Source organism: Taudactylus pleione, unplaced genomic scaffold, assembly GCF_031769625.1.
Source record: "Taudactylus pleione unplaced genomic scaffold, aTauple2 ptg000026l, whole genome shotgun sequence".
Taxonomy (NCBI): Eukaryota; Metazoa; Chordata; class Amphibia; order Anura; family Myobatrachidae; genus Taudactylus; species Taudactylus pleione.
Genome location: NW_028284428.1, coordinates 35,113,299 through 35,139,094, shown reverse-complemented (window position 1 = coordinate 35,139,094; position 25,796 = coordinate 35,113,299). Strand labels below are relative to the sequence as shown.

At 40.5% G+C, this 25,796-nt stretch overlaps 1 protein-coding gene across 4 annotated transcripts in view; it reads left to right on the top strand.

Annotated features, from left to right (window-relative positions):
- Positions 1-25,796, top strand: part of MID1 (midline 1) — a 170,980-nt gene that overhangs the window by 118,930 nt on the left and 26,254 nt on the right. For all 4 annotated transcript variants that reach the window (XM_088451675.1, XM_088451674.1, XM_088451677.1 and 1 more), the window contains 2 exons: positions 4,064-4,191; positions 6,019-6,162. In XM_088451675.1, coding sequence (XP_088307801.1) covers positions 4,064-4,191; positions 6,019-6,162 — 272 coding nt within the window. The remainder of the gene's footprint in view (positions 1-4,063; positions 4,192-6,018; positions 6,163-25,796) is intronic.

The following is a 25,796-nucleotide window of genomic DNA, read 5'->3' as shown; positions in this document are numbered from 1 at the left end:
CTAATTGGTGTGTTTGTCCATTTCAGCCACACTCTTTGCTAACAGATGCGTAAACACAAAAGTATACAGCCATGCAATCTCCATAGTCAATAATTAACAGTAGGGTTACACTAAAGAGCTCAGTGACTTTCAGTGTGGCACTATCATAGGATCCACCTTTCCAATAAGTCAGTTCATCATATACTGTATATGCTGTGCAAGAGCTATCCTGTACGTGGAAATGTCTAGAAGCAACAACAGCTCAGCCGCGTAATAGTAGGTTACACAAGCTTATAGAGCAGGACCGCCAAATGCTGAAGCATGTATGTCCTCTATTGCATAACTCACTACCGAGTTCCAGACTGCTTCTGAATGCAGCCTCAGCACAGCTGTTTATCTGGACCTTTGTGGACTGGGTTTCCATGGCCGCACACAAGCCTCAGATCACTGTGAGCAATGTTGGCAGAAGAGGAATAAAGCACATCGCCAGTAGACTCTGGAGCAGTCTGATTAATGTAGGCTTGGAGCCAAATGTAATAGAGTGAGAGTTTAGAAAATGTGAGAGTTTAGCAGTAAAACTCTCACACTAATACATTGATCGAGTTGTATTTTCAAAACAGAAAACACCTGGATGAGAGTTTAAGTCTTGAGAGTTTTTTGAGTCTGAAAAACATGCAATTTTGTATGTTCTGTGACTTTATTACATTGGCTGAGTTTAAAAATGTGAGAGTTTTCTCACATTTTCTAAACTTTCACCCTATGACATTTGGCCCTTGGTGTCTGTCAGAACCTTTTATGCCTGAATGTATACTGCCAACTGTAAAGTTTGATGTAGTTAGAATAATGGTCTGGAGCACTTAATTACACAGAATTTTAATAATTTGCCTCTGGTTTTTTGTACTGTGCTACATGTAACACACACTTAGATCTATTTCCCCCTTCCCTTTCCACCTACAAAATGTACCTGGAAATTATATCCAAATGTTTGTAGCTCTTCATATACAAGATCTATTATCTGCAATGTTTCAGACTTTGGATTTGCTAGTTAAAAATTAGTTTATTTTTCATAATTTGGAGTACTGTGCAAAATTAGGGATGCAGTCAGATTATCGGCGGCCGGGATGCCGGCTGTCGGAATCCCGACAATAGAAGCCTAACCCGGGACTAAAGATAGGCGTCGAAATCCCGACGCCTATCTTTATCCCCACACTGAAATCCTGACAGCCAGCATTCTGAATGAAGGTAAACAGGGACAGGTTAGCGTTAGCCACGGGTAGGGAGGTGTAAGTTTAGGCACCCGGGGGGGGCTCAGGGTTAGGCATCCCTCTGAGAGTGTTAGGGTTAGACTGTGGGGAGGGGTTAGAGGTTAGGGTTAGACAACCCGCCATGAGGGTTAGGTTTAGGGTGCGGGCAGCCAATCTGAAGTGCTTAGGTAGTGATGGCAGCCATTATCATCATCTGCCTGTATTTTCACTATTTCTCAGATACCTGCAAGTGGTACAGCTACTGACAGTGTATCTGTATCTCCCTGCCTCATACGCAGTTACAGAAGCATGTGTTTTCAGTACTCGGTCTGCTGTGCATGCCTCTTCCCTCCCCCTTTCAGGCTCTCCAAGCATTAATGACCACCATATAATACAGACGGCATTAATAACCACCATATAGTATCACAGCATTAGTGACTGCCATATACTACAGACAGTATTAGTGTCCACCATATACTACAGATGCTTAGTGACCACCATATACTTGCACAGCATTAGTGACCGCCATATACTGCAGATGCTTTAGTGACTGCTCTTTAATACAGATAACATTAGTTACCTCCACATACTACAGACAGCATTAGTGACTGATATATACTACAGACAGCATTAGTGACTGCCATATACTACTGAAATCATTAGTGACCTCCATATACTACAGACAGTATCAGTGACCACCATAAACTACACACAGCATTAGTGTCCGCTATATAATACAAACAGAATTAGTGATCACTGTATTCTACAGACAGTATCGGTGACTGCCATATCCTACAGACAGCATTAGTGACCTCCGTATACTACACACAGCATTAGTGACTGCCATAAACTATACACAGCATTAGTGACTACCATATACTACAGACCGCATTAGTGACCGCTCTATACTACAGACAACATTAGTGAGTGCCATATACTACAGACATCATTAGTGACTGCCATATAATACATTCAGCATTACTGACAGCTATATACTGCAGACAGCGTTAGTGACCGCCATATAATACAGACAGCCTTAATGAGCCCCATGTAATACAGACAGCATTAGTGTCGCTATATACTAAACACAGCATTAGTGACCGCCATATACTACAGACAGTATTAGTGACTGCTATATGATACAGATAGCATTAAACTTCTAATTGCATCCCTCAGTCTCATAAAAAAATCCGTAATCCTAATTAACCCCATTAAATAATTAACCCCTTACCCCCCTAATTCTTAGCATTACCTACCGTAAGCTATACCCAAACCCCCACGACCTCATATGAATATGTCCCTCTCCTGTAGCAGCTACACATAGCATAGCAGTGCCCAGGAAACAGCTGCAGGTCCTGCCGTGGTTGCTGTTGTCTGTGAGGCAGAGGAGGGGCCATGCAGAGACAGACGGCAGATGGGCCATGCAGCCTATTGTTACGGAACATGGTCCCTTGGAGGCAGTGGCGGAACTTGTGAGTGGTGGGCCCAGATGCAAAAATTTGCTTTGGGCCCCCCTCCACCGCCTTCCTCCAAGTTCAAAGTGCAGTGGGTGACAGAGAGAGGTAGAGGGTGACAGGGAGAGGCAAGAGGTAGACAAAGAGAGGCAAGAAGGTGACATGGAGAGGGTGACAGGGAGAGGGGATGGGCAGTGGGTGACAGGGAGAGAGTGATAGGTAGAAGTGACAGGGAAAAGCAGTGGGTGTGAGGGAGAAGGTGACAGGGAGAGGGTGCTAGGAAGAGGTGACAGGCAGTGGGTGACAGGGAGATGCAGTGGGTGCCTGACACATTATACCACAGTGTAGTACCCACACATTATGTCACACTGTAGTGCCCCACACATTATGGTACCCTGTAGTACCCGCCCACATTATGCCACCTGTAGTCCCCACACAGTGTACTCACCAGCAGCAACCGGCAGAGCAGCAGTCACAGCCTCACAATGAGTCACACCCATGAGGCTGCACTGCTCCTGGGTCAGAGGAGCATGTGAATGGCTCCTCCAATCAGAGCTCAACACATGCTCCTCTGACCTCACTGCAGAGACTACTGGACTTTATTACCCAGTAGTGCACTGCAGTGCTGAGCCTGACTGCTCTGTGCTCCGTTCCCCTGCGTGTAGCTGCCGGCTGGGTCAGTCACAGCCTTGATGACTGCCCGGCAAGCAACTGCACTGCAGTCTGCCATACAGGCAGTGTGGACCCCTATATTGCGGCGGCCCCCGGAACTCCCTCTGTTTGGAGGGTATAAATGTGTGCTGACCTGCCCCCTCCAGGCTCTTGGGCATCGCAGCTAGATTTTGTGTTCCCAATCTCCCTTCATACAAACTTTATTTCACTTTGTAAGGTGTGTATTAGAATAAATAATGTACCCCCTCTTTGTGACTTGTATCACTGCTCTCGCCACACGCTCCGGAACTCCTCAGTAATTATGGTCTATCAATAATCATACAAAATACAAAAGGCAGTTTACATGCTAGAAACCATTTCTGCATGATGAGTTAAAAATGTACCTGATATTTTGCCATCTGGCTCATTCCTCTGTACATAAATTAGAAGTACAGATGTTCCATGCTGTGACTTCGATAGCAGATTAATAGCAACGTTAAATCTAAATTTACAAGTGCGGTGTGATGGGAGGAACCTGAACAATATAAATTGCATACAGTGTGTCCCCACCCCCCCTTGTTTTCACCTTATATACGTCTCCTGACCCCAATTTACAACCAGGAGGATGTACAGAAGTGTTTCCTGTGATAATGGAAAAAATACCTCATGTTATATACATGTCAGAACTTTATTTTGAGCCTCTATTAAAAAAATAACTTTGTTTTTTTATCCTAGAGTTTCAATGGCAACAGCATCTTCCCAAGTGCTGATCCCAGAGATTAACCTGAATGACACATTTGACACATTCGCTTTAGATTTTTCCAGAGAGAAGAAGATGTTAGAATGTCTGGATTATCTCACAGGTAAACTGACGGTCAGCTGTACCTAATGTAATCATTCAAACGATGAGAGCTAATAATGATTCACATCACCAGGCCGCACTTCATCACAATTACATGACTGGAGATTGTGAGGCACACATCCACTAAAAGACCTCAAAACGACTGCACGATTACGACATTGTAATCGTGCAGTCGTTTGTCAGTCTGTGATGTGCCTGCACTGAACGAGCAGTCGTTCAGTGAAGGTACATCAATCATCTGCAAACATGTTGAACCCGATGTTATCGTCAGGTTGTACAGCATGTTTGCCCGATGATAGATGTCTAAACGATCTGTAAACGATTTTCAGACGAGTATTGAAGGATTGATCGCTCAATTTAATCGTCTAGTGGATGTGTGCCTTAACAGTGCATTAAGATGAGTGGATCTATATTATATGTCTATTATACATCTCATTACAACCTCTGTATTAGCAGCACACTAATCACAGCACAAGACTAATGGCAATAAAGCTTAACAAGATTTTGCATTTTATGATTCAATCAAAATGAAAACAGTTGGTATGTTATGATAGCCATGTCCGTCTTATTATTTATCTGTCTATCTGTACCATTCCTTGCTTATTCTTACTTCCAGTTTTCTGTGCATATTAGAGTAGACAGATTCAGCATTTTTTCTGGCAGTGTAAAAAGAAAAGTAGTCATTGAAGTTTTTAGTGTTGGAATATTTTTTTATTTTGTCCTTTACCCCTGATGAATTTATGAAGAAATATACTCTATTATATTTATACTACTCACCTCCATTCTCCTCCTAAAAGACCTTAAAAGAAAAGGGTTTTTCAAAATAGAAGTAAACAAAAAATGTTTGTAAGTATAATTATATATAGTCCTAAGTATATTTTGCTAAATACACATTTGAAATCTAAATCATTTATTTACTTTATTAACATTTATTTAAATAGCATTAGAGTACTCTGCAATACTTTAGAATACACAGTAATACAATAATTCTGGGTTATAACAAATAGATAGTAAATGTTCTTTTTGACAAGTTATGGGGCCCATCCACTAGCAGACTTTGAAACGACTGCACGATTACAATATTGTAATCGTGCAGTCATTTCACAATCTGTGCTGTGCCTACACTGAACGTTCAGTCATTCACACATCAATCATCCCCGCACATGCTCAACCTAACGATGTTGTCTGGTTGACCAGCATGTTCAGGCGATGATTGATGTGGGAACGACCAGCGGCAGCGCGCATCGCTGGTCGTTTCTGACATTAGTGTGCACGATTCATGAGCGATTGAACGATAACGATATCGTTATCGTTCAATCGCTCATGGAAATCGGCAAGTGGATGTGCGCCTTTAGTTCCTCATCCAAAATCTGTCCTCTGTAATAGGCTTTATTAGTTCTAGTGGACATTGATTTACTCAGTTCAAGATGTATGCTGTTATTAGCGGAGTAACTCTCGGAGGCAAAAGAAGCGCTTGACCATGGATGCCAGGTGTGTGTGTGGGAATGATGAGAGGGTGAGGAGGGTAGTCTAGGGAGCTAAATGTAATGGGAGTGCACAGTTATTTACACAGGCTGCACTGTGTGCTCCTGTGCATGTCTACAATTGTTCTGCTCCCTCTAGCTGGTAAACAACGTAGTGTATATGGGGGATTGTAGGAGGGTGACAGAGCTTAAGTTCTGCTACTTTCTTTTACAATTAATCTTAAAGCTTCTTTTCCATTGTCCTTCACTTCATATCTTAAAGTTAAATACAAAATAGAAACATAGCTCAAAGTCTTTCAACTGCAAGTTTTATCTTATCATTAATATGTCAATGTTGCTTACAGCTCCAAATCCCGCATTGATCAGAGAAGAACTCTGTACAGCATCTTATGACACAATTACTGTTCACTGGACGTCTGATGATGAATTCAGCGTTGTGTCCTACGAGCTTCAGTATACCATCTTCACTGGACAAGCCAACATAGTCAGTAAGTACATTTATATTACCCTATGGATAGGGCTGATTTGCATTCCTTTACATAAGATCGATCTGGCAGTTTTCTTGCACAGAAACAGTACCATAAACTGTCCACTAATAATGGTACTGGGATGGGATTAGAAGCAGACTTGGTAAAATATAGACAAGGAGTGAACAAACTATAGAGATCATTGTCTTGTTCAATACCACAGTCATAGGACAAAAGTAAGACAGGGTTAATAAGTTTTTATGATTTTGTCAATATTTATTTTTATTTATTACATTCAAAACTAAGCCAAAGACTAATTGCTTAATTATTGAATAATAAATTAAACTGGTGTAGACACGCACACCTGATATTCAAAGTATGTGTTAATAAGATTTTCTTGTTAGGATGTGCTAATTGCTATGCTTTGAGGATTGCACAGTAGGCGACTATCACCCACCCACTCCCCACTTTAATTACCGCTCTGTATTTCTTCTTTGAAATAAAAGATAATTAATGAGATGGAAGGATAATTAAATGAAAGTTGACATTTCTCATAGAGGCGTTAAAACAAATAGATGGTACAATTAAATAACTACATTTGTAAAATAACTCCATGATTTCTGTGTGTTTTAATATTATCATCAGTGAGCTTTAGCACATTACAGGATTTAACCAATTTATATTGATTGCCTTAATACTTTATGTATTTTTCATTGTAACTGATGATAAAAGGGTATTATATACTACTATATATCTGGGGATGTAGTCATTATATCGACATTTATAATGTTATGTCGACAGTTATTATGTCGACTTTGAACATATGCAGAATGTTGAAATGTTCACAATGTCTACATGGGAAATGTTGACATTCTGCATGGACCGCAGGGGTAGGCAGTGCAATTGGAGGGTTAGGGTTAGGCACTAGGGAGAGGGTTAGGCTGCGGAAGGGAAGGTTAGGGTTAAGCACTAAGGGGAGGATTAGGGTTAAGCGATACTCACCACTGGAAATGCCGCAGGATCAGTCGTAAGTCACCACAAGTATGTCCATCTTGAGCCCAAGAATCCGTGCTATGTTCCCCTAGGGCCTAGTGCCTTCCTGCTATAAGGATCTCTCCTTACTTGTATGAGTGTCTATTGCTGCCTACCATGTACGGCCTCTTTACTTATAACATGGTTTCCAGCACCCCTTGGACCTAGCACCCGGCTACTATATGCGGCCTCACAACTTATAACATGAAGGCCTAATGCCCAGCACCCCTTGCGCATAGTGCTCGCCTACTATGTGTGTGGTCTTTCTACTTATAACATGGTTTCCTGCACCTTTCGTGCTCAGTACCCGCCTACTATGTGTGGCCTCACTACTTATAACATGAAGGCCTAGTGCCCAGCACCCCTTGGGCACAGTGCTCGCCTACTATGTGTGGCCTTTCTACTTATAACATGGTTTCCCACACCCCTTGGGCCTAGTACCCGCCTACTATGTGTGGTCTCACTACTTATAACATGAAGGCCTAGTGCCCAGCACCCCTTGGGCATAGTGCTCGCCTACTATGTGCGGCCTTCCTACTTAACCATGAGGGTCTAGTGCCCAGCAACCCTCAGGCCTGGTGCACACCTACTATGTGCCTGCCTCCCTACATATAACATGATAGCCTAGTCACATCAATCCTGGGCCTAGAGTCCGTCTACTATGTGCGGCCTCCCTTCTTATAGCATGAGGGTCTAGTGCCCAGCACCCCTTGGTATATGCATCGGTGTGTCTGTCTGCATTTGTTTGCAGATGGGGGTAGGGGGGGTAAGGTGCGCTCTTCCTGCTAGTAGTGGTGATGGTGATGACTTGTGTGTGTTTGGAGTGGTGTTAATTAGAATGTTTCTTCTGGTGGTGGTGGTGTTTTGGGAGTGAGGAGGGTGTGATTGGGTATGGAGTGTAGTTTGGAGTAATGTGAAAAGGGGAATGGAATAGGATCAAAATGAGGCCAGCGAGACACAGTAATTTGGGGCAAAATCTTTTATTGAGTAGTCACAATGCTGCTCTGTTAAGATCCCGGGCAGGTGGGTGGGGTTCAGTGATGGGTGGTGATGAGACTGGGGAGGTAGGTGGACCCTTTTAGGGGGCTCCTTCCCATGCGGTTCAGTGACCTTGCACGTCACCCCTGCTGGACCTATGGTCGACAGTCTAGGAAGTCTCGGGGGGTGGGGGGATATGCAGTGGGTTGGAACACCTGTGCGGCGTCCCGCGTGTTGGTGTGAGTCTTGGCAGTACTTACCTAACGGTAGGTTTTTTGTTATGGTGATGTAGGTCGAAGTTGCGGCAGTTGCAGATAGGTTGGAAGGTGCAGGTTTGTTGGTGAGCTGGATCAGCGTGTTGCTGGTGTGCCGCAGGTGCACGGCTGTTCTGATTGGTCTGCGGAGGTCAGCGACCGGAGTAGGCAGCTGAAGTTGGCTCTTGGTCGTGCCGCTGGTGGTGCGGAGCCAGAGGTGTGGATTGGTGTGTTTGAAAGGTAATGTGGTGCAGGTGTGTGTAGGGACTTGCTGAATGGTGATATGGTGCAGGTGTGTGCAGGAAGTAGCTGGAGTGATAAGTGTGATCAGGTTAGGCCAATAGTGGTTTGTTTGTTTGTTTTTTTGAAAGGTGATGCGGTGCAGGTGTGTGCAGGGACTTGCTGAAAGGTGATGCGGTGCAGTTGTGTGCAGGGACTAGCTGGAGTGATACATGTAATCATATTGGGCCAATGGTGTGTTTGAAAGGTAATGCGGTGTAGGTGTGTGCAAAGAATTGCTGAATGGTGATGCAGTGCAGGTGTGTGCAGGGACTAACAGGAGTGATAAAAGGTGAGGTGATAGGGGTTGGGGCTGGAGGAGAGCGTGGGTGGGCTGGTTGGAGATTGCTTCGTTATAACGGATTTGACTTCGTTGTCAATGTTGAGTCCCCTGGGGGTTAATGTTTTCAGCGTGAATATCCATCCTTGTTGAGGATTTGTTTATGGTCTCCGCCTCTCCAGTTTTTTTGCATGTGTTTGATTCCTATGAAAGTGGTGCCTTGTGTGCTGCTATGGTGGTATTCTTTGTAGTGTACGGGTATGTTATGGTTCTCTGTTTGTTTGGTGATGTTTCTCAGATGTTCGGCAATTCTGGTCTTTAGTGGTCTGGTGGTCCTGCCTATATATTGTTGATTGCATGGGCATTGTATGAGGTAGATTACGTTGTTAGTGTTGCATGAAATGTGTTCTTTAATTTTATACGTGGTGTTTGTCTGTGTGGATGAGAATGTTGTAGTGGGTGTGGTGCTTCTATATTTTAGTGTGACGCAGTTGGTACATGAGCCGCAGTGGAAGAAACCCCCTGTGAGTTTGGAGTTGTCTAGGGTGCTGTAAAACATGTCCTTACTGTACTTGGCCTATGTTACAACACTCCTTCTCTCCCCTGTCCGGGCACTCCAGGCGCAGGCGGCCATAAGTACCAGGATCACACAAATCTGTATTGGCACATATGCATGTGCCCACATTTCTGGGTATGAGCACAGTGGTTTCATGCAAGATACGCTACGCTATGCTAACTGAGGTGGTACCCACTCAGTATCAGGCCCAAATAGTGCATATGCATTTTCTTCTTTCAAAGATTGTAATGGCAAAACTGGTTGTTACTAAAACATTAAGCAACCTAAAGGAAGCAACCTCTGAATTCAAGTGTCCTCTTGTCTATTTGTCAGTAACAATAACAGGTAGATAGGTACAGACAGGTAACATTGTTTCAGTAGAGTACACTACTGCAACATTAAAATAAAATTGTAAAAGGGAGACTATGAGTTGGCTAATATTGTATGTTTAGTAATATAAAGGTATAATTAGAGTAAAGTTAGGGCTCTTTGCTACATTTTGAGGTTCATAAAGTTCACTCAGTGTTACCAAACTTTCTACAAGAACTTCACCCTGTCAGATAGTATTGCCGCCAGCTGTTCCACATTTACTAACTCACAGTTTTGTGATCAGCTGGGCGGACAGGAAGGAGATCACTGCTTCCAGTACCTACTAATTACACACTTCGAAGCCAAGGTTATATGGTTAGTGCATTTTGACTGAAATTAGGTTATCAGTGGTTTTATTCTCTGGAGAAATTGGCAAGTATCTAAGAAGAGTTTGGTGGTGCTTAAACTCTGGATTAAATGTATTATAAGCAAAATATATGAAATCATTTAAAAAGTAAATGTATCTCAGACGTTATGCATAGGTTATCTTCAGCATTGATTTATTAAGGATGCTACATGGTGAATTCTGTACCTGTCATGGTTATTACCTCATTGTAAATCATATTTGCCGACATTGGCAAGTGAGTCTCCAGGAGACGGAGGTTTAGGTGGGCTGGGGTGTGGTGCAGCAAATTGCGTTATCACAGCACCTCCTCCATCAATGTTTAACCACAATTTTTGGCAAACCTTCTCAGGGGGTGGGGCCACTATAATGAGATTCATAGCAAATCCTGTCATAAGGTGCTGTGTCCAGCCCATTTTACCTGGAAAGCATCAAGATGCTGGGAATTTGTCCACTTTCCCGGGGATTGAATTCAGGAGTCCTCTGGAAATTCCTGAAGAGAGGGGAAGTATGTTAGAAATACTATATGTGTATACATATATATATATACAGGTTGAGTCTCCCATATCCAAATATTCCGAAATACGTAATATTCCGAATTACGGAATATTTTTAGTATGACTGAGAATGTGAAACCTTTGCTTTCTGATGGTTCAATGTACACAAACTTGTTTTAAAGCACAATTTCATTAAAATACAGTATACAATAACCTTCAGGCTGTGTGTATAAGGTGTATATGAAACAAATGAATTTCATGTATGTACACAAACTTTTTTTGATGCTCAAAATTATAAAAAATATTGTATAAAATGAGCTGCAGGCTGTGTGTATAAGGTGTATATAGAACATAAATGCATTCTGTGTTTAGTTTTGGGTCCTATACCCAAGATATTTCATTATAGTATGCAAATATTCCAAAATACGGAATAATCCGATATCCAAAATACCCCTGGTCCCGAGCATTTTGGATATGGGAGACTTAACCTGTATATATATATGTGTGCATGTGTGAGAGAGAGAGAGAGAGAGAGAGTGTGTGTGTGTGTATATATATATATATATATATATATATATATTTCTACTTCAGGGTCGATGGGGTATCCATAGGATACCTTGGGGGGGTATAGGCAATGGCGGCAGACATCGGGCACCTCACTCAAATACATAGTTCCAAAAAAGAAGCACTCAGCAGTCTTGTTCAATAATAACTTTGCACAGCTTCGTCGAGCAACGTTTCGGGCTTTAATGCCCTTCGTCAGGCTGCATACACACGACGAAGGGCATTAAAGCCCGAAACGTTGCTGAACGATGCTGTGCAATGTTATTATTGGAACTATGTGCATGATATGTTAGCGGGCACCGCGGCAGTTTTTAGTTGATGGGAAGGAGAGTGCTGCGCAGTTTAGAGAGAGAGAGAGAGAAAAAAATCAAAGGCTGCACTCTAGAGGCTTACAACAACGTCTTTATTCCATCCAATATTTTGGGCCTCTTTCAGGGATCTGATGACGACAGAGGCCTGAAACTTTGGATGGAATGAATACGTTGTTTCACTTTATACAGTATACCAAGTCTCCAGAGTACCACTATTGATTGTCCTCTACATATTGTTATTTAGAAGAACCTACATCATACTTGCCGACATTCAGCTCCTGAATGTCTGCGCACAGCGGGGGGAGTGGCCGGTTAATGATGCCACATTGCCAAAAATAGCGGTATTATGAAGCATGGGGCGGGGCCATGATGACGCGATTCTGTGCGAATCGCGTCACTAGCCCCCCGCTGCAGGGGTTTCTAGTTTACTCTGGGGGGGGGTAGGGAGGGTCTGCTTGCCTGCCTTTCCAGGGGGCCGGGAACGGCACCCGATATTCGGGAGGCTCCCGGACAAATCGGGAGGGTAGTCAGGCCTGACCTACATACATACATATAAATATATATACACACATACAGATAAACATGCAAACACAACCATATATACATACAAATACACAGTGTACAGTACACAGACAAATACACTCACACGTACATACATAGGTGCCAGACTAACCTGTTTGGTAATACATGCTGATTTTTTCTCATGGCTGGTGACAGCTGCCTTCCCTCCCGTGCAATTCAGCTCAGCCTCTGCGTTCCATCCGCAGCACTGACTTCTCCTAGTTTCTGTGCCCAAGCCTAGGGCCAGCTGTCAAAAGGGCCCTGGGTAAGGGGAATGGGCGGGGCTTCAGATAGCCCGGTTACCGGAGCTTCTGGTGACCCAGGGGAGGCAACTGTGGGAGGCCAAAGGGAGCTGCTTTAGCACGACTTGGCTGTGGGGGTGGGGCTTCGGGCGACCTGGAGGTGGAGCTTCGGATGACATGGGGCGGAGCTTCGGACAGTCGAGGGAGCGGAGCTTCGGACGGTCGAGGGGGCGGAGCTTCGGATGGCTGAGGGGTGGGGGGGCGGGGGGTGTTGTTAGGCAATGGTACGGCTCCAGATCCTCCATTATCAGGTAAGATTCAATGCAATGCAGTGTTTGCAAGGAATTTTTCTTTCTCCTGTCAGTACAGCAGTGACTTGTTCCTGTGGGTCTATTTAAATGGTGGGCTTGGAGCTGCAGCTCCACCCGCCCCATTATTAGTCCGGCCCTGCCTACGGACTTATTAGAAATAGAGATAACAAGGGTTAGTTCTTACCATATCTCTATATATATATATATATATATATATATATATATATATATATATATATATGTATAAAAATTAATATGGGCAGTGACTGATTAGATAGTATCTGAAAAACAACACTGTGTCAAGTGAAGAAACAACTAACTTACAACAATAAAGTTTTTTGCTAGTATGTACAAATAAAAAAAAAATATTTTGAGTTTAAATTACTCCCAGTAATGTCTGTGTGGCTTTTGTTCCCTTTCCTTTTTTATGTCTTTGGGAAATTTCTTTACAGTAATCCTTACACTTCCTTTACTTGTTCTGTTGTTGGTGGGAAAGCTTTTAGCTTCTATTTATGTGACTACTATATATAGGAGCCTTTCGTAAGCAGGCATGTGGCAATTCAAAAGGCCAAATGCTATGGTTTTCACAGACAAACACAGTTGTGGTATGACACATAACATTATGATGTAGCATACACAACAAAACTTTAGTAATTTCCTATTTTGTATGGTTAAGCATTATCCAATCCTACTACAATCCGTTTCATTTGTATGTTCCTTCCCTTAACCTTCTTCAACAAAACACTGAGGTACTGTAGTATGATCATTTGGCTGGATGTAAAATGATCTCACTAACTCTCCAATAACCTCACTGGTAGAAGAACCGACTTGAGGTACCCTGCTCAGGACCAGGATGGTTCAGGAGTAACTCCCTCCCTTTGTGCCTGCAAAAGGTCACTATTCCTTGGCTAATAACCAAGAGGTTTGTAGATGGAATAACGTCTGAAATGCATGGCTCCTGGGGCATGGGACTATCGTGTATAATCAGATAAGATTTACGTTTTGTGAGAATGTATCTCTGCACAGTATGATTAAAGGGTTAAAATAAATGGTTTATCCAAAATTGTGCTGAAATATATGTTAATAAATACAGCCAAGCATCCCTACCTCCATGTCCTAAAAATGCTATATTTTTTTCCATGTTATTTGTGCAGACCTTATCTTATTAAAAACATACTGTCGTACGTAATCTCTTGTGTATGCCTCGGCCCACACTAACACCTTGGGGCATGGCCAAGATGGAAATATATCTTAAAAAAGATCTATTTAGATTAAACAACCCACATTGTACATGCTCTGCTTATTTTAAAATATATTTTACTTGAGCGTATAAGGCCGGTTACCCTGAGACACTACATTAAACACTAAACATAACAAAGTGGAAACTGCTCAAATCAATTTGCCCATACTCTTCAGTTACATGAAAGGGAGGGATCATACTAAACAAAAAAAAAAACAGAAAGGGAGGTGTCCCCCAGCAAACTAAAGTGCACCTGCAAAAATACTTGAAAACTATATGGTAATAGAAATTCAGAGATATTTGTCGCATGCATTGGTAAGTCACTAGGCCAACTTCATGGCTTCTCTGATACTGGTGGTCCCTATACTGCATGATAACAGCACCCATTCTGGGCCATGTAATTGTCTATTGTAAGGCCTCATGGTAAAGGCACGAACAGAAATACATCCAAATTGAGAGCCAGCTTACCTGGGAGTCACCCCTGGGACTTCCAAGTAGCACTATAAGAACCAGCATGCCCTCCAAATTCTGGTTCCATCTATGCCTCTCAAAACAGCAAACATAACAAAGTGGAAGTTGCTCAAATCAATTTGGCAATACTCTTCAGATGCATGAAAGGGAGGGGTCATAATAAACAAACAAAACAGAAAGGGTGTTGTCCCCCAGCACACTAAATTGTACCTGCAACAATACTTGAAAAGTATATGGTAATAGAGATTCAGAGATTTGTTGCATGCATTTGAAACACATGGTAAGCCACCAGGCCAACTTCACGGCTTCTCTGATTAATACGCTACATTAAACAATAGTGAGACCACATGTTAAATGTGATTACTCTTTCTGTGTGGGGGGGACCCTAATAAAGGGGTCTAATGCTGAGTCACTGGTACTTCCTGTAACTGCCAACAGCTTGCTAGGACATAGGATAAACATTCACTTTTTCTTTTCATCTTAATCACTTTATATCCACTCCATAAATAGTACAGGGATATCTTTAATGAAATGTTGTTCCATTTTAACAGCTTATGTGTTGGCTAATGATTTTTTTAATTTGTTATTGTTTTTTAATGTGCATAGTTCATAAGAAAGTTCACATTGTTTGTGGCCTAATGCTAACATAAAAATAGTGGTACTCATTTGCATCAGGGAGTTTAAGGCAGCACATGTCTTAAAATAAACTGGAAAGATGTATTGTTTTATAGGGACACAGAATTAAAAAACATAAGCATGGTATTTTATTCTTCTTAATGGGTGTTTTTTTTTTATTTTCCCCTTTTCTGTCATAACAGTAGAACATGAGACATAGGTAGTAAAAGAACAGTGACATGAGGGTTGGGGAAGGGTGGGAGCCACTTGTGATCAAGCATTTTTTAAATGTCAATTGTTCTTGGCCCCTAAGTGTAAGTGTGACAATGTTTCTAGAACCCTACGTATCAGTGTGCCTTTGTACTGGAACCCCAAAGGAGATGGTTCCCAATTGAATGTTCTGCATATATGGAGGATATATAGCAGGATTCCCAAAAACAGGTTCTGTAACCCGACCTACAGATTGTTTCTAATATATTAAACTATTCTCTGGCTGTATGAGTTTCTGACAGACACAGACCCACAAGAAGTGGTACCTGTAAGCTAATGTTCTTTTCTCATGACCAATATATTTCTGTCCTAGATTGTGGCATATTTTTAAGCAAACACAGATGATTGGAAATATTACACATTTATTCACCAGCAACTTCTTAGGCTGCCATGTTAGAAATAGACTTATAGGATACAAGTTTGTGTGTCCTATATGTCACGGCCAGGCTTTCTCGGCATGGTAGTCACCGGGTATTACCTGTGAGGTCGTTATGGCGCGGGGTCTCTGGCAGCGGTGCTGGTGTTTGGTGAGGGTCATTGGCTGTGCGTGGTTCTGTGCGGGCACATTGTCACTAGGCCTGGTGAGGTCTGGCAGTGGTTCCGTTCTTTTGGCATGGGCGCCGCCATCTTGCCTGCGGCCATGTGATTCCAGCTGTCCAATCCCGGTAGGTCATGTGCTCATTCCAGCCAGTCACAGCGCAGCACTGAGTATTTAGGAAGGTCCAGAGCCTTCCTTCAGTTGCCAGTGCAACGTGTTTCTCTGCTGCGGCTGAGAGAGAGTAGCTGTGCCTTACCAGCCTGTCTGTTTACACTACTAGCCTGAACCTTGCCTGCTCCAACCTGCTGGACTTACCCTGCACCCTCCATATACCTTCCCACCTGCCTGAGTACCTGAACCTGCTGTTCCCTGCACCTTGCCTCCCTTCACACCCATCTGGACTTCTTTACCATACCTGCATTCAGTTACAGCTCACCATACCTGCATTCTGTTACAGCTCACCATACCTGTATACTGGACTGTTTCTGCCTGTCAGTCTCTGGACATTCTCCCATTTACCTCACTACAGTTATCAAGTGCACTTTAGTGCTATACCTGGACTTTTTATTTACCATTCCCATGTCTTCTAAGTCACTTATTAAAAACTCCACTTTTTCATTTGTCTGCTTCTTTGTCTGCTCCTATCACCACCCCGGGTCCACAACAAAATCAGAACCTCACACTATAAGTCTATTTCTAATATGGCAGCCCAATAATCAGTAAACACAACTCAGTTGCCAAATAATTGAACACTTTTGCACATAACACAATTTACTAATTCTTTATGTGAAAGCAAGTTAGAATTCACTGACACCTGATAAAGGGAACCTATAAATGAACATGTTAATTACGGTACCAACATTTCACAAGATACTCTTTTAATATTGCAACTTCTTTAACTTGTTGCCTTGAGTATTGAAATTGTAAATGTGTTTGTTTACATTATTTATGGGGTAAAAGAGAAATTACCTTATGGTATACCTGCATGATGGAGAACGTTGGAGATGTAGCGGTGAATTTACTAAGTGGCGCTTTCATATCTTAAGTGGGTTTGGCAACTGGATTTAAAGGGGCAACAATATTAATATTAAAACCAAATGGCGCTTAGTAAATTTGCCTCATAGTTCTGCTGATCTTGCCTACCTCAGATAGCACACAACTTAGCTTTTACTTGTACTCTTATATTCATATGTTATTATTTTCATTAGGTTTTGTTTCCTATCTCATTGAGCTTGTAATCTCAATCAAAAGTTGATATAGTGCTTCTGGGTGTTAATAGAAACCACATTATTTTAACTATACATTCTATGGACCCACAAAACAACACTTGCAGAAGGCTGTGGTTAACCCCTAGCATGTTCCTGGTAGACATAGATTATAGTATAAGTGCATTGTTGCCAAATATCATTACTTATACTTTTCTAGACTGGGATAAATAACACACTGTTAACTAATTATGGTCAGATGCTAAATTAACTTTGTGGTCTTATATAGTATCTGTTACATTAATAAAGTCTTGTAACCAAATAAATATTTATTTATGGCAATATTATACTGTTTAGTATTGTGTACTCAGCACTGGCACTTGTCCCACCTGTGGTTAATGATAAGGTGTTTGTAATAAAGTTGCCTCTGGCACTGTGAAAGGAAAACACAGCAGGATTCGGTCTATGAAGCCGAAATATGTGAGAGTATTTGGCACTATTGCTGGGAATAGGACTTTACACACATGATGGAGCTCCCATTCTCCATAGCAGTGCTTAGCAGAAACTCCAGCTAGGTGAAGGTTTTATGTGACATCCCCATTTATTTTATTTTTGTGTTTATTGTTTCAGTTCCAAGTGGTATTAAGACTTGGTATGTCACATCTATAGAGCCCCTTTTACATTAATGGGTTGGTACACCCAGCACTTCAGTGTTTCTGAACCTGAGCCAGACATTTCATCCCCACTGTCCCCATCCTCCCTTTCTGGAAAAAGCTATATAACAAAAAATGTAAAATAAAAGAAAATTAAACTGACATGCTTTTAAAATAAACGTTGACTGGATAAAAGACTCCCCATAACCTATGTACCATTTTTTTAAATTTAAAATTCAAACTTTTTTTCTGTCTTTTGTTGTTAAATGTTGATGGGGTTAAAAAAAGAAATCACATCTACACACAAGCATTTCCCAGTTTGAAAAGATAATCAAAGCAGCGTAACACCGGGATTCCACTTTGACACCAGCCAATCACAAAATACACTGTCCACTGTGAGTTCTGGGAAATGTCTGCTTTAATCACGCAAGCAATAGTGACAAATTGAATTTCATACTTTTCATACTAATGGGGTTTTTAAAATAGATCACATACTGGAACCCTATTAAAAAGAATTGGCTTATGGAATTGGAAAACCCCACTAATAAACCAATAATTAGTCAAGCAGTATGTCCTCCCCGCCTATCAAATCCCAGCTAAATAAACGCTAATATGTTTATATTGGCGTGGGGAGAGCCATCCAATTCAGTTGGTCCATTATTTACAATGGACAATTTATTTCAGTGTATTCTACAAGTAGTACACTTGCTGGAAACCCACTGAAGTAAATGGGTAAAATAAAAAATCACCTAAAATTGTATACTTTTAAAAGAAATGTGTGGTTTGGACAATAAATTCCCCCAAAAGTTTAGTGGCTAGTGTTTGGAAAGTTTAAATGTATTAAAATTAAAGAAGAAAATTGACATGTAGTACCTCTTTATAACCTTTAGCTAGACAGGTTTTAAGTGTGAAAACATTTTCTTTTTAAGTTCCAATTACTTTATGTTTTATGCTTCTCTTACTTGAGAGAAGATGGGTAAGTGGCTAACATAGCGATGTGCCTGCAGGCTGCTTTATTCCCTGGACTGTTGTGAACTCTACCTTGGTTAATTTATAGTGCGGTAGTTTTGTACACACATCTCCTTTGAGCATGTATAACTGAAGTTATAATTTGACTCCAAATTATGGTTTTGGAACAAATCATTTCATATTTCTATATCAGTATTAAACAAAATCCCAATGTGCAAAAGGCTGGCCAGCTCATCGTTACAAATTATGTTCTAATGCAATAAATTATTAATGCTTTTATCACCATTTAGCTTAATTATTAGTAGCATTAGCAGTTATATTTTGATTGTGAAGTAAAATATTAGAATTTTTTACATGCTCTTTTTGAAAAATTTTACTTTTTATATATACAAAGCTACTATTATCGGAAATGTTTACTAAAGCATTGTAAATGTGTAAAAATATATATCTAACATTTTGCATAATTGCATAATTTGTTTTTCGTCTGTAATGAAGACTTTAGGTTGAACGGCTTTTTACAAAATACTATAGCATTTGTACAAGCCATTTACTGGATCCACAAAGGTCCATGATGGTGCTAACTTATCCCATGCAGAATTCCTCTTTCCTTTTACTTCCAGAAACAGGGTTGTTTGGTTGTCAATGCCACTCCCTCAAGAACTTCCCATTCACATGATTGGAGAAGTTTATGGTAAAGAGGCAAATGTTAGGTGTGAAACAGACCTCCCATGCTAAACAATACTAATAGATGCAAGTAAAATGGATCTAGTGTCATTGCCATAGCAGTCAATATTACATCTAATTTGGATCTATTTGTGTTGAAAATATGAAAGACCTATTGGAGTCTCAGGTGACACTTCAAGGTCTCCCATGATTAAAACAAATAAATTGTGAGGCCAAGAAAAGTGAAATATAAAATGTATTATATAATCACTCTAGCCCTATGACTACCTCAGACCTTTATGAAAATTATATACAGTTAATGCTCATAAAATAAAGCTACAGGTATTTATTCCAGGCACTACCAATTGAAGAGTCTATCTCTTCTGCCAAAACCCCCCTAAAAGCCTATATATAAATAGCAAGCGACACTGCTACTTGGTAGTCTGTATTTTTAAATCCCTTCTGGGTGTTTCATTTAGAGGGCACCTGCATTCATATATCTGAAGGTCTTGAGGAATGCTGCCTGCTTGGTGATTAACCAACCTCCTGTCATGAAATGGTCCACAAATTGCAGACTTGGTTCCTTTTTTCTATGGTACAAAATTGCAAAGCTGGGTACACAGTTGAGCAGCAGATTTGGTTAGCTATACACACTTACCAGTCGTTCGCCCGGTATGTCTGGCCAGGCATCACAACTGGGAGGGCATTCAATTTGCCCACCCAGTTGTGATGTCAGTGTCAGTGGTCCCTAAAGCCAGTGTTTGGGCGGACGGCGGGTTGTCTGTAGACACATGCAGATGCACTGATATATCTGCATGGCTGTGCTGCAGGGCCGACCTGATATGTATGTGAATAATGTCGTTTACATACATATTGGGTGTACACACCCACCGATGCGCTACCTATATATATATATATCTGCTAGTGTGTATGTGGCAAAGTTCTAAAAGCTGCATTCATTTTTTTTTATACAATTGTTGTACAGGAAGAGAAGTGAAGGTTTTAGTGGACTTGTATCTATATCGATAATGTTCAGCATGCATATAAGGAGGTGGGAGATTTAACATAACAACATCCATATTTGTTTGAGCTATTGATACCAAGTTGCCACGAGGGACTGTGCTTTAACTAATTTTTAGTAGGCCTGATTAATGAGCAATGGAGGTAATGGTTTAGATAGTGTTTGACTGCCTGCAGCATGCCTTTGTTAAGCTATAAACAGCAATATATGATGTAGTTCATGATGGTTAACATTAAGTTCACAGACAATTACTAGGAATTCAAACTGCTACAATAGACAGTTATTGTTTACAGCCCATTTATTGGATGCAGAAAGGCCCCAGATATATACTGCTGGAAGACAAAGAGACAAAAGACAAAAAGACTATTAAGGGGTCTATTTACTAAGCAGTGTTAGGAGACAGAGTGAAAAGTGATAAGAAAGTGATAAGGTGCCAGCCAATCGGCTCCCAACTGTCATCTGAAAGGCTGTGTTTTGAAAAATGACATTTGGGAGCTGATTGGCTGGCACTTATCACTTTTCATTCTGTCTCCTAACACTGCTTAGTAAATAAGCCCCTTAATGTTAAATATTGGCTGCAGAAAACATGACCTATTAACATATGGGGAATATTCATGTAAACTGATGTACAAAATAATCATACTGAAATCATTACAAATCAATCAGATATTTGCTTTCTAAACTCTACTAGGAAAATGACAAATTCTGATTCGATTTTTTTTCAAGTAAGATGAGTCAACCTGTACTGTATCAGATTGCGCTGCTAAAAAAATTTAACTTACTGTTTATTGTTTTACTGTACCTTTTCCAAGTTATGTTTGAAAATATGTCGGAGAATCACATATAATTTTTATATTACATTGCACACACAGCAAATAAAATGACAGTATTAGTCTTTAGTCTTTCTAACTTGCATGTATCCTCAGCTGTCCTTTCCATCCACCTCTTTCCTTTACATCACTCCAACTGGTTTCCTCTCGGCTTCCTCCGGCCCATAGACAGGATCCAGGACTAGATCAGATCTCCAGAGAACCTGAGAGACAGCCTTTGGCTTCAAGATTCTGATATATTTCAGCAACATGGGATCATATGGAGCAGATGGAAGAGGGATATTTTCCTTTAGCCTTCGTTGATGAATTTGGGATTGGTCCCATCCGGTGTGTAAAATATGTCAGTATCAAGCCCAGAGGAAATAATTTTTCTACATTATTACCTCCAGATTGTATAGGCTGGATATTATCAATGGGGAGTCCATTTATCCTGCACGTATTTACATTTTGCAGCTGTGATATCCCATTCTTTATAAAAAGTAGTTGTCCGTGATAGATGGAACTTGATGTCCAGTCTAGCAGGTCATTTATGATGTATGCTCTTTATACTTTACATTTAACCACATTACTGGCTAATATTTTTTATGATTTAATTAGGTCAAAAACACTAATTTATAATTTATCCAACACAAACAGTTGTCATTTTTTTTTGAAACACATAAAACATTAATAAGGATTTTTAAAATATCGGGCACCAATATATTGGCCAATCTCTGATTGCGATATGAAGCGGCGACTGGGGTATACATTGGGGGGGGGGGGGGGCTGAGGGCTGGTTTGCTTAAATTTTCCTGCCAGTAAACGGCAGCACAACAGACACTAGGGGGACCATGCAGGGATGCAAAACGGTCGAGGCGGCTACTGGACGATTATCTGACTGTTTGTGACCATGTCAGGTAACGCACAGTCTGGCGTGATCGCCATCAATGAGACCACGCCATGCAAGTGGTTAATAGCACATTACATAAGTAAATAACCTATAGTATAGTATAGCATAGTCAGAAACAAATACTGAAAGCACGGAAAGGTATTCTGAATACAGTTTCTTGCTGAGTTTTTTCTTCCTGTACTGTACTCATAATTGGGCTGGCATGGAAACAATGGGGAACTGACAAGTGTCAAAATTGGTAACAGAGCACAAATTCTCTATGCATATACATAGTTTGTTTGGGCCAGTGGTTTATATAGAAAATTAATGTCATCTTTTTGCAGAGATCTTCTGCAGGCCTATACTAAAAAATATATATATATTTATCGGCAGTAAGGTTATTTCAGAGCTAATAAGCATTACTTAATGCATTATGTGTCATACACTGGAGTCCTTATTGCCTCACTCCTTTGCTTCAGGGGTTTAAAAACTGAATCTGTGCTGTTTTTTCTGTCAAACGTGAGATGTTTGAAGCGTTGTATATGAAAGCTTAGTTAAATCTCCCTGCTGCTCATAAACAGCAAAGCACTAAAGTGAATACTTCATAATGCACTCCATTTGCATGTAAGTAGGTTATAGCAGAACCTAAGCACCTTAAGTCGATTGCTACATATTTAACAGCATATGCAAGTACTCAAGTTTCAGCTCAATATATGCAGGAGGAAATGGCTGTCTTATCCCCCATGCTTTTCTTTTTATTCCTTTCCCAAATTTAGTAAAATAATGTAATGACTCATTCACTATTACATACAGAGGAGATAAATATGATTTACTTTTTCCATTTTTACATCAGTGTTGCATGATGGGTACAGATAAATGGTATATTTGCCTTTACATTAACCATAAATGCATTCATTGAATTTAAGAGAAAAAATGCACTATAGTATACTTTTTCGTCAAATAATTAGTATTATCACTTGCAGGTTCTAAATAACACTTTATATATTTTGTAATTTACCATTTTGTTAAACTTTAACAACTAATGTTTTTAACAGAATATGCATGTTTAATCCCCAATGCAGTAATTATAAAGCAGAATATTCTCCATAGAAATAATACATTATTATTGGTCTTTTACGTACTTAGCACCAACATATTCTGCAGTCAGAGAGATAAATTAAACAGCCCTTTATACAAGGACAGAAACATACAGAGAAACAAGATGAGTGTTTGCTGGTTAGGGCTTGCAATATAAGGAAGGGACTGAAACAAAAGTTCTTGTTTTGTAAAGCCCTATCCACTCGGTGGCCACTTTATTAGGTATACCTTTCTATTATTGGGTAAGACCCCCCTTGCCCACAGAAGAGCATGGATTGAACAATGTTCTGGTAACATTCCTTAGAGCTTCTGGACCATGTTGACATGATAGCATCAGATGTTTGCGGTGGATCTCCATTTCCACCACATCCCAAAAGTGCTGTGTTGAATTGAGATCTGGTGACTGAGGAGGCCACTGTAGTACACTGAACTGATTGTCATGTTCATGGGACCAGAAAGATGTGTGGTTTTGTGACGGTAGCGTTATCCTACTGAAAGTAGCCATTAGAAGATGGGTAGACTGTGGCCCTATAGGGATACCCATGTTCAGCAACAATACTCATACTGCATAATATAAACAATGCTCAACTGTTATTAAAGGACCTAATTTGTGCCAATAAAACTTTCCCCACACCATTACACCACCACAACTAGCTAGAACTGTTAACACAAGGCACGGTGGATCCATGGACTCTAATGACCCTACCATATGCCTGTCTTATCAGAAATCCAGATTTGTTCGACAGATAATGTTTTTTCCAATACTTACACCTATTCTTTATATATTACTGTGTTTGCAAAAATCTGGATTTCTCTTTAAAAAAAACCTCCAATATGCAGTTCCCATGTGTGATTCACCATAAGAACTTTCAAACTTCTGATGAATTAGAAAGTCTCAAAATGACTCTTTGATAAAGCTCCATATAGGAGCGAAACGCGTTAGTGATTGGCATTTACAAGTGGTCTTATGCTGTACCGTACGCTGCTTCCCTTCGGATGCTTTCTGCTACTCATCATGACGGGGATATTTCTCAGCTCTGGTCAGACACAAAGCAGAGCTGTATGGTGAGATCCTAGCTACACAGAGTCTACTGCTGCTGTCAGTCCGCTGCTGGCTGCCGGGGAGAGAGAGGACGGGGCCCTGGACGGGCAAAGCACACGGCCCCCTCTCTTAAAACACCACTGACCCCAGCTGTTAGCTGCTGACTCCTGCGGGTGAGAGCGGATGCGCTGGACTGACTATTGCTGTTTCTGGAGCAGGTCATTGTAAGTCTCTATTGCCATTTATTTAAGACGCAATCATTATAGGCGGTTCAACAAGGACATTGCTAACAAATAGGTTCATTTTGTTACAAATTTGAGACTTTCTAATACATCAGTTTGAGAGTTCTTATGGTGAATCACTCGTTGGAACTGCATATTATAGAGGTTTTTTTAAAGAGAAATCCAGATTTTTGCATACAGGGCCCTCTTACCTCTATGTCTGTCTGTTATTACCCTGTTTTGTTCTATCAATGTTTCCAATTGTAAAGCGCAACGGAATATGCTGCGCTATATAAGAAACTGTTAATAAATAAATAAATACACAGCAATTATATAAAGAATTGAAGTATAGGTGTAGGGATTGAAATATTTTTATTCTTTACATGGTGTATATGTCTACATTGAATTATATTTAAAAAATAATATGTTATTTCTATATGTATTGTAATCACATGTTCATTGCAATATAGATGATAATATAGTGATTTAGAATAAAAAAAATTTAAACAAATATATCTACAAGTGGGTCCATTGTTGGTTTCAGCCAAGGCAAATACAAAGTATTTTAATGAGTGCAGCATCTGTCATATAATATTTGCTGGTTAAGAATCCTCTACGTTTGTAGGGGTATAACATGTTTTCCCATATAGGTGTGTATCCACAAACACACCAAGGGCCGGACTCAATTAGACGCGAAAAGCCGTAATCGTTGAAAAAGTTTTGCCTATTGCCACTTTTCGCCTCTTCGGAACTTATCTCCAAATTCAGTTCCAGGCGGAATTCACCTAAGCGGAAACTCAATGCAGTGTAATAGGCGAAAAAGTTTCTCCATGGAATAGCAGGTGAAAAGAAGTGCAAAATCTTTATTTTGGGGTGCAAAGTGTGGAAACGACCCAGAACCCTTGGTACAGTCCCCCAAAGGACAAATCGGCAAAAAAGAAAACAAAACCTAAGAACACTTTAAAAAGTACTTTCATTTTTGGGTTGAAAAAGTAAAAAATGGGAGGACAAGCAAAAAAACTAGTGAAATAGACTTCTTGGGGGTCTGCAAGGATGGGTCAGGTGATTTTAGACATCTAGTATGATAGCATCGAAAATTACCACCAGGTGTTGGTGGCAACCACCCTGTAGTACTTTGCACTTCAGATACGAAGACACTCAGGGCTAAATAATTCTGCAAGGTCTTAGCTTTTTTAAAAATTATAGATGTTTTTTACATTCTCTTTTAATAAGGGATCCAATAGAAGAAGCTGGTATTTATTCTTAATAATTTTAGTTATTCTGCCCGCAGAGTTATTAAATTTAGATACAAAAACAACTGAAGGGTCAGTATGATTCAAATTATTTTTGTTCCTATTTTCCTTTTTAAACTTG